Genomic DNA, 16,949 nt, shown 5'->3' on the forward strand with positions numbered 1-16,949 from the left:
CTTATTCTGTAATCAAAGTCAAGGACCCTAAGTGAAGAGTCTATACTTTTAGGGGGAAACTTCACAGAACCTTCACCTGCATTCAGTGACAGGAATACAGGGAAGGGGCTACCAGAACCCTTCCCAAACTCAACCCAACCCATATTCTCTTATAGCACAATTTCTCCTAGAGAATCTTCCCCATGACATGGAGGATTCTGATAAATGAGGATTACAATCATTTATAGTTACGGAATTGTACCTGCGACCGTGCCCGCAGGAACTCACCCAAAGGAAGACTGAAGCTGGATTGATTTGCACCCCATGAAAGTTTCTCCTCCTTCAGCCATGAGGCCTGCGGCTGTTTCTATTGCCGCCTGCTGACCGGCAACATGCATTGCAGGCTGCCCTCATCCAATCCTGTGTCCTGGCTGGCCCACTGGGGGAGAGCTGTCCCAGGTTCTGATTCCTGCTTCAGGCCCTGCTTTCTGCACCAGGAGTTGGCATCCTTGGAGACTTGGGGGCCTAGGGCCCTACAAAGAAGCACATGAAAAGCCGGGCACAGGTAGCTCATGCCTGTAATCTCAGGAGGCTGAGATCTGAGGGTCGCGGTTCAAAGCCAACCCCGGGTAAGAAAGTCTGTGAGACTCTTATCTCCAATAAATCACTAGAAAACCAGAAGTGGTACCCAGGCCCAGAGTTCAAGCCCCATGACTGACCAAAAAACAAACAAACAAACAAACAAACAAACAAAAAAACACATGAAGGGGTAGCCCTTGAGCTGGGTGCCGGTGGCTCACACTGTCATCCTAGAAACCCAGGAGACTGAGATTGGAGGACTCCAGTTCGAAGCCAACCTAAGCCAGAAAGTCTATGAGACTCTGTCTCCAAGGAGCCACCCCAAAGCTGGAGCTGAAGGTATGGCCCAAATGGTAGAGCACCAGCCTTGAATAAAGAAAATGATCATGAGCATAAGGTCCTGAGTTCCAGCCAGCCACACACACACACTCTCTGTCTCTCTGTCTCTCTGTCTCTCTGTCTCTGTCTCTGTCTCTGTCTCTGTCTCTGTCTCTCTCTCTCTCTCTCTCTCTCTCTCTCTCTCTCTCTCTCTCTCTCATTCTCTAGATAGTAGAAGAAAGAAAGAAAGGTCCTGCCGATCTAGGAGGCAGAAATAGAGTCACCAGGAGGGTCTGGCTTTGGCTTATCCACAGGTGCTCAGTGCTTTCAGGACAAAGCAGCAGCTCTCTGTGTTTGGGGGCAGGGTGCATTTCAGGCTGAGCCCAGGCCTATACCCCACAGCAGTGGAAGAAAGAGCACTTTGGAGTGGAAGGTAGACATAAAAGGGAAGTAAGCCCTGCTCTATCTCCTGTCGTTTGGTCCAGAATATTACACGTGCACCTCCAAGCCCACTCCATCCCTTCCCTCTCCTTCACTTCCATCCTCCACATGGCAAACATTTGGGGGTGACAACTCTGTCCCCTATGTAACCCAAGGATCAGACAGATCTAGCTTTACTCTGTAGAGAGTTCCGATTTCAACCTCACCAACTTAACAGCCTTGAGAATCCAGAGATATACCATCATTTTTGGCTAGTAACCAGGGTTCACAGTCTGGATCTATTACGCTTTCTACTCAGGCTTCTTCATTGAACAACTGGTCTTTGTGTTATGTCAGCTCTCAGTGTTACACCACCCACCAGAGAGAAAAGGCTCGGTGAATAGTCTTTTCTTTATTAAAGCTACAAGATGGCTGACATGCAGAGAGAGAGATGCTTTCCAATCTCCTGTGGAGGGACAGCCTAATAACTGCACAGTAATTCTCTCTTCTTTCTTCCAATTCTGCCTGCCACTGCCTGCCTATTCAGTCCCTCGCTCTGATATATTATATTGCTCTTCTCTCTCCTGGTCCAGCTTGCCCACAGTATCACATATCTATATCTGGATGGATGGATGGATCGATAGATAAGATATAAGATATTTCAGTGCTCTGGATTGAACCCAGAGCCTCTCAGGAGTGAGGAACAAAGGACTTGGTTATCAGGACAGCAGGCATCTGGATGAGCTGGGGAAAATGGTATTCCTCTGAGTGTTGTAGACCTGCTCTTTGTGTCTGTACGGGATGAAAGCCATGGAGTCACAGGCCCAGAGGACGAGTTGTGGGCATAAGGTATTAGGAGAAGCTGACAGATCTGAAACGGAGATGGCCTGGCTTCCTCAGTAACTGTGAAGCCATGTTGTGACAAGTGTGCTGCTCCATGACCTAGGCACACACACACAAATAAAACTACATTCTCCAGGATATTTGGGACCCAGCGCAAGGTGTTGCAGACCTTAAAAAAAAAAATGGGAGCGGTTAGCTGGGTGCTGGCTCGCGTCTGTCATCTGAGCTCCTCAGGAGGCAGAGATCTGAGGATCGCGGTTCGAAGACAGCCCAGGCAGGAAAGGCCGTGAGACTCTCATCTGCAATGAACCTGCAAAAAGCCGAAGTGGCGCTGTGGCTCAGGTGGTAGGGCATCAGCCCAGGCCCTGAATTGGAGCCCAGGGCCGGTGCACGAGTATGACCCTTCTCCGGGCCTCCTCCCTCACAGAGGCGGCGGGAATCTGGCGGAACCTCGTCCGCGCAAGCAAGACCCTGCAGGTCGCCCGGTCCCCGCATGACGTCACCCCTCACGAGCGACCCCGCGCCGGAGCGGCCCAAGGGCAAGGCTTCGCCTTATCCCGCTCCCGACCTTGATTGGGCCGCAATAGCTGCTCGTTTTAGCCGTAGTTAGTAGCAACGTGGGCGGGTGCAGTCTTGGTCGCTAAGATACTCGGCACTTCCGCTTCCTCTCCACTCCCTCCCAACCCCGACTCTGGCAAGCCAATGTCGTTCTTTCCACCAATGGTAAAAGGACGGTGGGCGGGACTTCACTCGTCCGGACCAAAGAAATGCTGCCGTGGCGGTAGCGCGGCCAATGAGTGTGGGGCAGCCCCTGTAGAGTGGCTCGGGCGTCCCCACGCCCGCCTTTCCTCCTCCTTCGCGCCCTGCCCCTCCCGACCCGGGCTTCAGCACAGCGCTGGCCGCAGTCTGACAGGAACGGGACGGAGCCAAGATGGCGGCGGCCGACGGCGACGACTCGCTCTACCCCATTGCGGTGCTCATAGACGAGCTCCGCAACGAGGATGTTCAGGTCTGGAGACTAGTGGGGTCTTGGGGGAAGATGGAAAAAGCGAGAGCCGGGTGGGGGCTGGAACGGCCCTCGCGGGGGAGAGCTCTGCGTTCGCTGGGAGGGGCGGGGCGGCGGCCAATCAGCGTCCGTCTCTCATCTCTTACGGTCGCTAGGCTGCCTGAGACGGCGTCCCGGATTGGGTGTTGGCTCAGCGGAGGGCGGGGGCCGGGTCGGCCTCGAGGGTCCCGGGCCTGGCGGGTCCGCGCGGCGGCCCGGGATCTGGGACTGGGGACGGCGGCCTCCCTGACGGGGGTCGGCGACCGGGATTGGGGGCGGCCGAGGGCCGGGTGATTGGCAGCAGGCCTTGAGTGGTCCCTGGGAGACGGGGAGGACGCGTGGTGTGGCCGCGCGTGGGGAGGGGTCCTGCGGTGTGTGTGTGTGGGTCTTGTGCGGAGGCCGGGGCCGCCACATCCCCTCCCGTGCTGGGGTGGGTCCCTGGTTGGGAGGGGGACGTGATGCCCTCCCGAGGGGAGAACCGGCTACCTTTGGGGGCCAATCTGTACGGGGCGTATAGTTACGTCGACGGCTGCGAGGTGCCGCTGGGGGCTTCGAACCGGGGCTCGGCCCGTGGGTCCCCGCCCGCCCGCCGGCCCGGCCCGGCACCCGGGGACTGGGCGCGGCAGTTCGTCCCGGGCGGCTCTTTCCCATGAAGTCTGGGGCTCCTGGTGATGGCGGCTCCCCTGGCTGGTTGGGGAACTGAGGCCGCTTCGGGGTCCAGGCCCTACCGGGGGGCGCCTTACACGTTGGCCGGCACTACCGGGAGCGGCCCCTGCCCTCCCTTCAGGCCTCAGTTTACCTCGATGTAAGACCTCGCAGAAGAGGGCCCAGCCTCGTGGGTCGGGGGTAGATGACTCTGATTCTGTTATTTGGGCCTGGGCCCCCGTTAGGCGTCACCCCAACTTCTGGGCACCTGGAGTGAAATGAGGAGGGGCGATGGGCGAAGCACAGGTCCAATGCAGCCAAAGTAAAGTGAGGAGAAGGCGGAGGTCCGCGCCGCAGAGGGGTCAGGATTTGAGGCCGATAAGGGGTGGGGGTAGTCTCTCCTTCAAAAGGAGACGTCTGTCTGTCCTGACAGGCCTTGTCGGGGTTGAGGGGGGCTGCGGAGCCCTGCCCCACCATCCCACTGCCGCATCATTACCCCTGCTCCCCTGCGGCAGCATAGGGATTGGAGAAACGAGGCCTCAGTACAGTCCTGGGACTCCGTGCGTGTTCATCATCCATTCCAGCCCTGGGATGTACACAGAAAACAGCCAGTCGATGCTAGCTGCTCTGAGGACTGGCATGACAATTATGGTGATGGTGATGGTTTATTTGCCGGTGCCGCTGCTCACATCTTGTGGCCCCTACCCAGTGTCCATGCCACAGAGAGGAGCACATGGAGACCTCACCTGAAGACAAAGCAGGGAACATAGACACCTAGGTCAGTGCTCCCCAAAATGTTTTCTTAGGAAACATTTCAGACCCAAGAGCACTGTATGATTAGTGCAGGGGTCAAAAAAGCACAACCCCAGGCCAGATTCAGCCTTTGCTGCTTTTGCAAATCATATCAGTTTGTTTACATAACATCTGGCTCCTGGGGTGCTGGAAAGCCAGCTGAGTGGTCAGACTGACTGCCAGTCTAAAGCTGAGAGTGGTTACAGCCCCTCCCTAGCACAGCCCACACACCTGCGTTCACTACCCACCCAGCTGAGTTGGCTTGTATCTTTCTGGAGGTCGCTGCCTATTTTAGTTTGGACTTAAAGTAAGTTTTGAGTCTGTGAGTCTTTCATGCTGCAGTTCTTTTACTGCCTGAAACTTAGGTAGTCAATAAGGCCCAGAGAAAATTTTCAGGTGTGTATTTTTCTTTTTCTCTTCTCTCTTCCTTCCCTTCCCTTCCTCCACACCTCTTCATTTCTCTTCTCTCTCATTTTATTTTATTCTTGCCAGTCATGAGGCTTGAAATCGGCCTGGGCACTGTCCATGAGCCTCTTTGTGCTCAAATCTAGCACTCTTCCAGCACTTTCTGAGAGGTTTATTGGAGAGAAGCGTCTCACAGACTTTCCTGCCAGTGCTGGCTTTGAACCACGATCCTCAGATCTTAGCTTCCTGAGTAGCTAGGGTGACAGGCGTGAGCCACCAGTGCCCCATTTTTTTTTTTTTTGCTGTTTTTTAAAATTTATTTTATTTTATTTTATTTTACAGGATCCAGTTCATCGTCTCTTTTTATTTGCTGTTTTGTTTTTGTTTTTTAGTCGGTCATGGGGCTTGAACTCTGGGCCAGGGCACTGTCCCCCAGCTCTTCAGCTCAAGGCTAGTGCTCTACCATTTGAGCCACAGTGCCACTTCCAGCCTTTGCTGCTTGTGTGGTGCTGAGGAATCGAACCCAGGGCCTCCTGCATGCAAGGCAAACAGTCTATCACCAAGCCACCTTCCCAGCCCCTCTTTTGCTTTTTAAGACAGGGTCTCAACTCTGTAGTCCAGGCTAGCCTTGAACCTAGTATCCTCTTGCCTCAGCCTCCTCAGTGCTGGAATTTCAGGTGCACATCACTAAGCCCAGCTGCATTTTTTACCTAACTGTTCATCAGTTCCATTGTGATCCCAAAGAGATGCATAATGCCTTGATGAGAGGCTCATCTGCAGGGAAGCTCTCAGTCACTCTTCGCCTTCCTGGGGCATGGGGCCTACTCCTCACCTCAATGCAGCTTCCTGGTCTGCCATGCCCTGTGGGAGGAGGCCTTCTGTGCCCACCAGGGTTAGCTGGTCTCAGTGATGTCACTCACTCAGCACACATGATGTCATTGTGCTCCGTGCACTGGAGCTAGGCAGGAGAAGCACACAGGAGGGTTTGCAGTCTGCTGCAGTGGTCACAATCAGAGCCTCAGGGTTAGGACCCTGTCTACCCAGGCTGGCCTAGGCGGGTATCCCTTGCTCTCAGCTTGGTTTCTGCAGGGGAGGGAGGGTCTGGCTGCTCCTCCCTTCATGTGAACACACTACTAGAATTTGATGCACCTGTTCTCTGGGACTGCTGGGACAAATAGCCTCACCCAGTGGCTTACATTCACAGCTTCTATGGAGATCCACTCTGAGCTCCTCTCCTCACTTCAGGCCCAGTTATGGTTCTTGATTTTCTTGGGCTTATGGATGTATCCTCAGCCTCCCCGAGCCTCTGTCCCCAGGCTGTGCCCTCTGAGTACTGTGTCTTCTCCAGCTGGGGTGCTTAGGAGGACACTGGTTGGCTGTAGGACCCACCCCCAATTCAGAGTGAACCCATCGTGGGATGTTGAAACAGTCACCCACAGACACTACTTTCCTGTTCACCAGCACTGGCTCGGGACTGGGAAATAGCTTACAGGCCATGTGTAAAGAAAAACAAAATTAGCCGGGTGCAGGTGGCTCACGTCTATAATCCTAGCTACTCAGGAGGCTGAGATCTGAGGATCACGGTTCAAAGCCAGCCCGGGCAGGAAAGTCCGTGAAACTCTTATCTCCAATAAACATTCAGAAAACTAGAAGTGGCTCTGTAGCTCAAGTGGTAGAGCACTCACCTTGAGCGGAAAAGCTGAGGAACAGTGCTCAGGCACAGAGTTCAAGCCCTATAACCGACAAAAAAAAAAAAAGAAAAAAGAAAAACAAAATTCCCTGATTTTCTCCACCTTTCCACCAGAGTCAACAGAAAAGCTTTGGCCCTGAAAATTTGAGCATTTCTCCCCAATAGCCAGCAAGCATTTTTTTTTTTTTAAATTTGAGACTAGAACTTGAACTAGGTATCTGATGCTTTTGCTCATTGGCTGGTGCTTTACTACCAGAGCCATACCTCCTGCCCCGAGCATTTCCTTATGCAACAACAGACACAGCCCGGCCCCTCTAATTCGGTTCACTTCTCATCCTAACTTCCCCTGCTGTGGATGTGAAGGCCCAGGTTGCTTGCCTGTGTTTCTGACTCTGCCCCCACGTGAGGCTGATCGGCTCAAAGGAATCTGTACCGGGAACAAATCCTCTTGGGTTCACCATAAAGGATGCCACTGAAAAGAGATGTGTGGCAAGGCCCCGAGAGCTGCATGCCTTGTCTACACCCACTACGCTCCATGAACCCTCACATTTTTAGCTCTCTGGAAGCTCTCCAAACCCTCTTTTTTTTTTTTTTTTTAATGCAGACTTCATTGGATCGGGATGACTGTGTCAAAGTGTGATCAAGCAGAAGGGGTGTGACAGGGCCAGGCTGGGGGGCCTAGCAGCACTTCCTCCTGCACGCTGTGGCACTCCTGTTGGCATGTGGGGCTGGACCCTTCCCAAAACAGGTCTTGGGATGTACTGTGCGACACTGGTCTGGATTCTGCAGCGATGGCTCTGAGACAGAAAAGCTGGGCCCAGTAGTTACCATGTCCCTTCTCCGAAACAAAGCTCAGGTTCTATGGCCAGCATTCCCGAGGGAATTAATGAGCCAGAAACTGTGTACCCACAGCCACCTGTACAGTCTTGAGTTCCCGTTCACTCATGGTATTGCCCACAGCATGGCTGTGGATGCCCCTCTGTTGTCATTGTTATATTGAGAGAAGATCACACTATGTATCCCAGGCAGATTTTGAAGTCACGATTCTTGTGCCTCAGTCTGCTGAGTACTGGGATTACAGGTGTGCATCAGCATACCTGACTTTTGTTTTTGTAGTAATAGTATCCTATTGTTTGTTCTCTCATCATCACCATTAGCCACAAGTCTTGTGTTTAAATGCCTGTTCTGCCAGCCATTCTCTTACCTCTGTGAGCTGGCCAGAGGTTCTGCCTCGTGCTGCGCCTCACAGGATTGACGCTGTGAGCCAGCTTCACACCTTGTACGATTGCTTTGAGGGTTCAGTGAGGTTGCAGGTGTGTGTGCCTTGTCTAGGGCCTGGCCCAGAGCATGCATGCATGCATGCTATGCAGTGGCTGCTACTAAGTGGAATATGTGGTGTAGTAGCCAGTAGTGGGCAGCGTGTGTGATCTTACGTGAACTCAGAAAGTGCGCTGTTTCTATTGAACTGTGCACTTCAGGTCAGAGGAGGGCATGGTGGGTGTGCTGATCGTCTGCTCCCAGCACTGTGGAGCTCCCTTGAGTCTGGGATTACTGACATTCTCCCTCATTCTCTCCTCAGCTTCGCCTCAACAGCATCAAGAAGCTGTCCACCATCGCCTTGGCCCTTGGGGTGGAAAGGACACGAAGTGAACTCCTCCCCTTCCTTACAGGTGGGGACTCTTGGGGCCCAGTGCAGTAGGGGTGCCTGGAGATGGCTTCTGCTTAATAAGAGAAGCCCACGGCAGGGGCCCTGGATGATGGGGTACAGAGGCTGAGGTGCAGGTAGACAAGCTTTATGTACTGCAGGACTGTGTTGAGGGGAAGGCTGAGGAAGAGGAAGGTGGAGGCAGGATGTCCTCTCGGAAGTGTGCTGGAAGGCAGCCGCAAGCCCTGGAGTGAGACTCCCAGCCTGAGACCTGCCTCGGGCTCTGCCAGATAGACACATGGAGAGCATTCAGTCTGTTTAACACCTAAGTGTCAGCTGTGAGGACAGTCTCATCAGACAATGTTCTGCCTGCCTGGATGGAAAGAACTGGGGCTTGGGATGGGGGGGGAATGTGGGAGCTTCAGACCAAGAGCTGCCGGGTATACAGATACGTGGACTCAGAGCCCCAAGGGACGTTAGGTCCCTTCTTTGGACTTGCTGCCTGGGAGCCTCTCCAGTCGCATGTGGCAGATGCCGTGTCTTTGGGTAAAGGTAGTGCTGTCCAGACAGACAAGCCGAAGCCTCAGCCTCACGCCAGCAGAACATGCAGGATTGGTTTTGTAAGCGATTACTGCAGCATGATCGTGGGGTAGAGCAAAATGCCAGGCTGGCATCTTAAAGGACAGCAGTGTAATATCACGGTTCTGGAGGTGGTGCTCTGAGCCCTGGGTGCTGCGCTTCCTGTGGTGAGTCCTAGGTCAGAAAGGAAGAATCCCAGAGATGGCCTGTGCCCCGGCCTGCCCTGCCCAGCCCTGAGGCCTGAGACTGTGGCTGGCTTGGCGCTGTCTTCAGTGGGAGCTGGGCACAGGGGCCGGTGGTTGGGGGCAGGCTGGGGGAGGGACAGCCTGCAAAGCCTCCAGGAGGCAGTAGCTGAACCGAGTCTGAACAGATAGAAAAGGATTTTTGGCAGAGAACAGTGCTGAGTTGTAAGCTGTACCTGAACAGGAAATCTGCTTGCCACAGTGATGCACATGATGGGACTCGGTTTCCCCTCCCTGAGGGGTGTAGAGTGGCCCTGTCATGCAGCACTCCCCCACCCATCCCCAGCTCGTGTCTTGTTCTCTGTGCTGGCCATATGGAAAAACTCTGGGTGCTGACAGCAAGCTTGGGTTTCTTGGGGCCGGGATCCCAGGGTGCCGGGGCCCCAGGGTGGGCTGTGATGGGAATGCCCTGTCCCTACAGACACCATCTACGATGAGGATGAGGTCCTCCTGGCCCTGGCTGAGCAGCTTGGAACCTTCACTGGCCTGGTGGGGGGCCCAGAGTACGTGCACTGCCTGCTGGTGAGTATAGCATGTGGGGTCCTCGCTCCCATCCCTGGAGCGGAGACAGGCACCATGGAGCAGGGTTGGGAGGGGGGCGGGGTGCTGTCCAGGGGGATGGCCTCAGGGCTGGAGGGCTGAGCAGAGCATCAGTGCCACCCGCCCCTCCCCCGCCCCTGCAGCCCCCACTGGAGTCGCTGGCCACGGTGGAGGAGACGGTGGTGCGGGACAAGGCCGTGGAGTCCTTGCGGGCCATCTCCCATGAGCACTCGCCCTCTGACCTCGAAGCCCATTTTGTGCCCCTGGTGAAACGGCTGGCGGGGGGTGACTGGTTCACCTCCCGCACCTCGGCCTGTGGCCTCTTCTCCGTCTGCTACCCGCGAGTGTCCAGCGCTGTGAAGGCAGAGCTCCGCCAGTGAGTCCTGGGCTCCCTTGCCCACCGCCTGCCCCACCGCCTCTGTCCTGTCCCCTTGGGTCAGCTCACCTGCTGGGCCTCAGGAGCAGTCCCCTCCCCCTCCCATGGGTGTGTGAATGCACAGTAACCCTACCCGCTGCTCCCTTGAGCTGCCCTGGCCGAAGGCCGCCCTCCTCCTCTTTCTCCTATCCTGATTGAAGCCTCCTATGCCCTGGGCAACAACCATAGTGCCCAAGGGTCCATGCCCTCTGATCTCTCTCGGTTCTTTGAGTTCCTCCTGCCCAGCGCCACTCTGGATCCCCAGGTACTTCAGGAACCTCTGCTCAGATGACACCCCCATGGTGCGGCGGGCCGCAGCTTCCAAGCTGGGGGAGTTCGCCAAGGTCCTAGAGCTGGACAACGTCAAGAGTGAGATCATTCCCATGTTCTCCAACCTAGCCTCTGATGAGCAGGTGGGTCCCTGCTCTGCCCTTTCTCCTCTCCCCCACTTACCACTCCCCCCATCCCACCACTGGGCCTTCTGCCCTTATGCCCCATGGGCACTCAGCACCCCTTCTGCTCCCCAGGACTCCGTGCGGCTGCTGGCGGTGGAGGCGTGTGTGAACATCGCCCAGCTCCTGCCCCAGGAGGACCTGGAGGCCCTGGTGATGCCCACACTGCGTCAGGCAGCCGAGGACAAGTCCTGGCGCGTCCGCTACATGGTGGCCGACAAGTTCACTGAGGTGTGTGAGGCCTGCAGTGCACAGGCAGGGCCAAGGCTGAAGGGAAGAGGGAGGTGTGTCTGTCCTGCATGGGAGCAGGCAGCCTGACATCCGTGGGCAGAGAAGCCAGGGCTGGATCTTGGCAGGGTCAGGAGTGCACATTCACACTGGGAAGCTGTCACTCGCCCTGATTTGTACATGGCAGGGCCCGGAAAAGGTGGGAAAGTCAAGCTCTGTCCTGGACTCCAAGGGAGACTCTTGTCCTGCCCAGGAGTGGAAGCTGCAGACAGACAAGGAGCTGAGATAGAAACAGGGCTGCTCACCAGCACTCCATACCAGTTACACTGATAAAAGAGCATGAGGCCCTTGGAGGGCTACCCTTGTGTGTGCGTTAGTATGGACACATCAGTTCTGGTGATGGTCACGAGCAAGCATAAGGCATGTCTGGCAACCAAGAAAACCCAGAGTCACTAGGCACCTATTCGTCCAGACATATGTTCATACTGGCAACTGGGGCTGTGAACTGGGGTCTTGTGCTCACTGGGCAGGTGCCCCCCTTCTTGAGGCACACCCTACCCTTTGTATTTATTTTTCAGCTAGGATCTCCACCTTTGCCTAGACTAACCTTGGACTCCAATTCTCCTAACTCTGCCTCCTATATATCTAGCTAGATTGTAGGTGTGAGCTGCTGTGCACAGCCCATTTTATACATGTGAACTGTTATTATAGAGGGGATGTACAGAGGGATTACAATGGCATGCATGAGTCAGAGAATGAGGACATTTCCTTTTGTACAGAGTGTCTGCTGTTCTCATTCCCTCCCCGTCCCTCCCTCCCATCTCTACCCACGAGTTGTGCAGTTTACTTTCATCAATGTCTTGTGAGATCCATGGATGCACTTTTTTTTTCTATCCTTTTTCTCTCCCTGGACCCTCCCAGAGATAACACGAGAACAGACTCTTTATCAGATAAAGAACACAGAAGTATCAAAAGCTAAAACCAAAAAATATATATGTATTTTGTTTCCACATCTTGGGATTTGTTTCAGTATGTGTAATATTTTATATAAATATGAAGAGATGCTTAGGCATTGGTCCTTTGTGATTCTCTCCTAAGACTATTCTCCTTTGGTCTCACTGTGTGTGAGTCTCTGGACTCCTGTGGCATTTGTCATATCCCAGTGCATTTTAGATCTAACTTCCTTATATCAGAGAGAACACGCACCATTTATCTCCAATCTTGACATACCTCACTTCACATGATTTGTTCTAGTTCCATCCATTTCCCTGCAAATGACATTATTTTATTCTTCCTAATGATGGTGTAAAGTTCCATTGTCCACATTTTGTGGGTCCTCTCATCTACTGTGGGACATCTGGGCTATTTTCGTATCTTGGCTATTGTGAGTAGTGTGGAAGTGAACATGGGTGTGCCCTTGTCATGATGTTCAGTGTAGATGCCCAGGAATGGGTGGGAGGGAAGGTCTGTGTTTAGTATTTGGAGGAACCTGCAGGCTGCTGTGCTGAGTGGCTGCACTAGTTCACATTCCCACCAGCATCGCAGTAGGGCTCCTTTTCTCCACATCCCCGCCAGCATTTGTTCTAATTCACAATGCTGGCCAATCTAACTAGATTAAGATGGAATCTCAGGGTTGTTGTGATTTGTACTTCCTTCATGCCCAGAGATGATGAGCATTTCCTCTTGTGTTTCTTTGCCATTCTTCCCTCTTCTGAGGAATCTCTCCTTAGCTCCCCTGCCCATTTAGTGACTCAGCCCACTATATTTTAGTATAAATGTAAAAGCGGGAGACACTGCATCGATGGCATGTTTTTGGATCAGGTCACAGAAAGCCCCACTTGGGACAATGTGAACTAAGGTCTGTGGTTTTGGCGCACACTGCTGGGGACGTGTCCTGGCTCTAGGGAGATCAGCCTGCCTAGTCTCCACACCTCTGTACCGCTTCTGTATGGATTTTGGCCTCAGTAGCTGAGAGAGGCTGCCAGACCCCCTTTCGCTCCACACACCCCGCTTCTCCCTGGTTCTGGGTTTACAGCTCCAGAAGGCAGTGGGGCCTGAGATCACCAAGACAGACCTGGTACCCGCCTTCCAGAACCTGATGAAGGACTGCGAGGCGGAGGTGAGGGCCGCGGCCTCTCACAAGGTGAAAGGTGGGTGCCCGTGACCCATTCTTGAGGAGGGGTAATCAGGGTAGAGGTGCAGCCAGCTCCATCTCATCCCCCACCCTGGCCCGCAGAGTTCTGCGAGAACCTCTCTTCGGATTGTCGGGAGAACGTGATCATGACCCAGATCTTGCCGTGCATCAAGGTAACCAGTTTGGCGGAGGGAGTCAGCTGGGCTTGAAAGAGGGCAAAGAACAGGCTGTAGAAATGCTCCAGGCAGCTCGGTCACAGGCTGCAGCTAAGGAGATGGAGGCATGGACCCTGCAGCCCACCCTCATGCCCCTGCCAATCATGTTCAGAGGAGCTGAGGCAGGTCCCCCGGGGCCTCCCTCCCTTCTCCCTCCCAGGAACTGGTGTCAGATGCCAACCAGCATGTGAAGTCCGCCCTGGCCTCCGTCATCATGGGCCTCTCTCCCATCCTGGGCAAAGACAACACCATCGAGCACCTCTTGCCCCTCTTCCTGGCCCAGCTGAAGGACGAGGTGAATCTCCCCTCCCCCAGGCTCCCACCCAGGTGATCAATCGCCATCCCGGAGTCCATTGGGTATCCCCCGGGCCAGGTTGGGGCTGGGGCAGTGGCCCTGGGGAGATGGCAGGTCTGTAGGGTGTTGCTGTGGGGTGGCACTCCCCTCCCCCCATTCTGGGCCACCTTGGGCCAGGCATTACTGGAGCCCCATCCTCTGCAGTGCCCGGAGGTGCGACTGAACATCATCTCCAACTTGGACTGCGTGAACGAGGTGATCGGCATCAGGCAGCTGTCCCAGTCCCTGCTGCCTGCGATCGTGGAGCTAGCCGAGGATGCCAAGTGGCGGGTGCGGCTGGCCATTATCGAGTACATGCCCCTGCTGGCTGGGCAGCTGGTGTGTGATCCAGGGCATGCCGGGTAGGGCAGGGAGGGGAGAGGAGGCAGGCCGGCCTCCCTCATCCTCAGAGTCCTCACCACCTCTCTCCTCTGGCAGGGAGTGGAATTCTTTGATGAGAAACTCAACTCGTTATGCATGGCATGGCTGGTGGACCATGGTGAGTCCTGCTAGAAGGACCTGGCAGCCAGTGGGTGGGGCCATGCCACTGTTCTGTCTGTGCCCTGCCCCCACTGTTGGAACCCTGGGGAAGGCTGGCTCTGAGCCATGCGCACTTTAAAACTCCCCGATGGCCTTCCTGTCCCCCTTGCAGTCTATGCCATCCGTGAGGCAGCCACCAGCAACCTCAAAAAGCTGGTGGAGAAGTTCGGGAAGGAGTGGGCACATGCTACCATCATTCCCAAGGTGCTGGCCATGTCTGGAGACCCGAACTACCTGCACCGCATGACTACCCTCTTCTGCATAAACGTGAGTGGGGCCCCGCCACACCTGAGCCCAGGAGCCGGCTTGCCAGGGGAGGGGCACGCACGGTCCTGCCTTGACACCAAGCTTGCAAATGGAGAGGCTGGAGGCCAGGGCAAGCGGTACACATCTGGAGCTGGGCGGGCTCCAGACCTCCGGCACCCTTGGCCTGGGCGAGGGTGACCTGGTGTGAGACACACCGTTGGCTGCGTGTTCAGAGTTGAGCTTGTTGTAAATCGTAATCGCGGGGAGATGGTGTCAGTTACGCACTCCGTTTGGATGCCAGTGAGGGTTGGCGTAGCCTTGACACCCGGGCCCAGGTGCCAGGCGCTGACTGTACTGATCGTGTGCACGTGCTTGGCCAGGTTCTGTCAGAGGTGTGTGGGCAGGACATCACCACCAAGCACATGCTGCCCACTGTTGTGCGCATGGCAGGGGACCCCGTTGCCAACGTACGCTTCAATGTGGCCAAGTCCCTGCAGAAGATCGGGCCCATCCTCGACAACAGGTGAGCTGGGACTCGCTGTTCTTATGCTCCTCTCCAGCTACACGGTTTCTTCCTTTATGGTGATACTGAGGGTTGACCTCGCTAGGCAAGCATTCTGCCACTTGAGCCATGCCCGCAGTGCTTTTTGCCTTTGTTATATTTCACAGAGTGCATGTGTAGGCCCAGGCTGCCTGGTCTGTGCATGCTGCTCACACTGCTAGGATAACGGGTGCCACCACGCCCAGCTATTGCTAGGGCTTCCTCAGTGTCTGGGATTCCAGATGTGCACCACTGTGTTCAGCTGCCACTGCTCCCTGCTGCTTCCTCCCAGTGTCAGCTTCACTATAGACTGAGGAGTCGGCAGTGGTGGTGGCGAGCCTTATGGGGAGCGGTGTGAAGGGATGGGAGGTGAGGGGTGGCTCAGCATTGCTAGTCATCTGGAGATGCAAGGGGGTGGCCAGGCTGAACTGAGTTCCCAGCTGTGGGCCCCCATCAGCTTCATGCTCCAGCCCTTTCCCCTCTGCTTCCAGCACCCTGCAGAGCGAGGTCAAGCCGGTCCTGGAGAAGCTGACCCAGGACCAGGATGTGGACGTCAAGTACTTTGCCCAGGAGGCCTTGACTGGTGCGGGCTGCGGGTGGGCGGGCGGTGGCAGGAGGGAGGGGTGGTAGTGCCTTGGCAGGGGCCTGGGAGGGCTAGAGGGTGGCAGTACCCAGTCAGTGACTGGGGGGGCCAGACATGCGGGTGGATGGGGAGAGGGTGGTGGGGCCTGGGCAGGGGTGCAAGAGGGCCAGGGTGGGCTTCTGAGCTGGCCCATTCCTGTTCCTTCAGTTCTGTCTCTTGCCTGATGCTGGATGAAGAGCCAGTGCTTGGGCCTCCAGTGCCCGGCCTCTGGCCCACCCTTGGCTCAGCCTTCCCTGAGCTCCTCCCTCATGGAGCCAGTGAGTCACTGACAGCCCTCCCTGTGCATGGCCTGATCCCAGACCTGGCCCCACGCACGTTCCTTGAGCCGCCTGGGGAGACAGTGCCCGGCCCCCTACCAAAGGCTGAGGGACACACGGTGGGATGGACAGCAGCCAGGAAGAAGGCGCCACTCCTGCCCTGTAGGGAGAGACACGAGCATCCTGGTCACTGCCTCTTGCTGCTGAGATGGGAACCCCATCCCCAACTCTCTCCCACCTCCCTCCTCTTTCTTCCCCCCACCTTCTACCCCGGTGGTTTATTTGTGTCAACTGTACTGTTTATATTTTATTCCTTTTTTCCCTCTTTTCACAAAGAAATAAAGGTGTAGAAACAGTTGGCCCTCAGGTCTTAGTGGGGGTTGGTGGGAATGTCTTGGGACGTTGGTCTCTGCCCTTTTCTTTGAGGAAACATAGTCCTAAGCACTCACACTGAGTGTCCTGACCCCAAGGCATGCTGCCTGCTGTAGCAGAGCTGGCCAAGGACCCGGCTGCCTGGGGAGGCCCTACTGTTCACATCCTCCTATTATTCACTTCCTCCTACTGCTCAAGTCCTCTTACTGTTCACTGAGCCACACCCCTGCCCTGGGAAAATCATCCATTTTTTTTGATGAGCACATAGTATTGTATCAAAGCCTGGGTTTCCCACTGGGTACTGCAAGCATGCCCAAAGCCCCTGTGGTAGAGGACATCACTATGAGTCTCCTTTATAGCTTTATATCATTTTTTTCTTTTTTTGGTTACTCATGTGTATTGAACTTTGGTCCTGGCTGCTGTGCCACAGCTCTTCAGCTGAGGGTGAGCACTCTACCACCTGAGCCACAGTATCACTTCTGGTTTTCTGGTGGTTTACTGGAGATAAGAGTCTCATGGACTTTCTTGCCTTGGCTGGCTTTGAACCGTGATCCACATATCTCAGCCTTTTGAGTAGCTAGGATGACAGGAGTGAGCCACTGGCTCGCGGCTAGGTTTGTGTCTTTTAAAGTCTGGATTCCACCTGGAAAAAACATACTTACGTTTCTTGTCTGGCTTGTTTTCCTTCCCAAGATCTATGGTGAATTCCAGTTCCATCCATTTTCCTGCATTTGCCAAGCTTTGTTCTTCATGGAATGTTGTTTTTTTTAGCAGAACAGACAAATATACGAGATAGAAAGGAGTAGATGGCAATAGATATTATATTAAAAATTTGGAGCTATTTGGTGGT

The 16,949-nt window shown here is 54.9% G+C and overlaps 1 protein-coding gene across 1 annotated transcript; it reads left to right on the forward strand.

Annotated features, from left to right (window-relative positions):
• Positions 1–2,986: 2,986 nt before the first annotated feature.
• Positions 2,987–16,082, forward strand: Ppp2r1a (protein phosphatase 2 scaffold subunit Aalpha). The gene is made up of 15 exons (XM_070000813.1): positions 2,987–3,148; positions 8,296–8,386; positions 9,604–9,704; positions 9,866–10,098; positions 10,403–10,550; positions 10,665–10,820; positions 12,853–12,967; positions 13,054–13,124; positions 13,327–13,461; positions 13,666–13,839; positions 13,939–13,999; positions 14,153–14,307; positions 14,667–14,809; positions 15,319–15,410; positions 15,618–16,082. The coding sequence occupies exons 1-15, from the start codon at positions 3,071–3,073 to the stop codon at positions 15,632–15,634; spliced, it is 1,770 nt and encodes a 589-aa protein (XP_069856914.1). The 5' UTR covers positions 2,987–3,070; the 3' UTR covers positions 15,635–16,082.
• The last annotated feature ends 867 nt before the right edge of the window (positions 16,083–16,949 follow it).

The sequence above is a fragment of the Dipodomys merriami genome, unplaced genomic scaffold (genome assembly GCF_024711535.1).
Source record: "Dipodomys merriami isolate MVZ:Mamm:240054 unplaced genomic scaffold, mDipMer1.0.p SCAF_57, whole genome shotgun sequence".
NCBI lineage: Eukaryota > Metazoa > Chordata > Mammalia > Rodentia > Heteromyidae > Dipodomys > Dipodomys merriami.

Excerpts from the sequence above, each read along its gene's own strand:
- Ppp2r1a (XM_070000813.1), top strand. The coding sequence starts at position 3,071 with ATGGCGGCGGCCGACGGCGACGACTCGCTCTACCCCATTGCGGTGCTC. Across the intron at positions 10,099-10,402 it reads GTGAAGGCAGAGCTCCGCCA|GTACTTCAGGAACCTCTGCT; the intron begins GTGAGTCCTGGG and ends CTGGATCCCCAG. Across the intron at positions 14,810-15,318 it reads GGGCCCATCCTCGACAACAG|CACCCTGCAGAGCGAGGTCA; the intron begins GTGAGCTGGGAC and ends CTCTGCTTCCAG.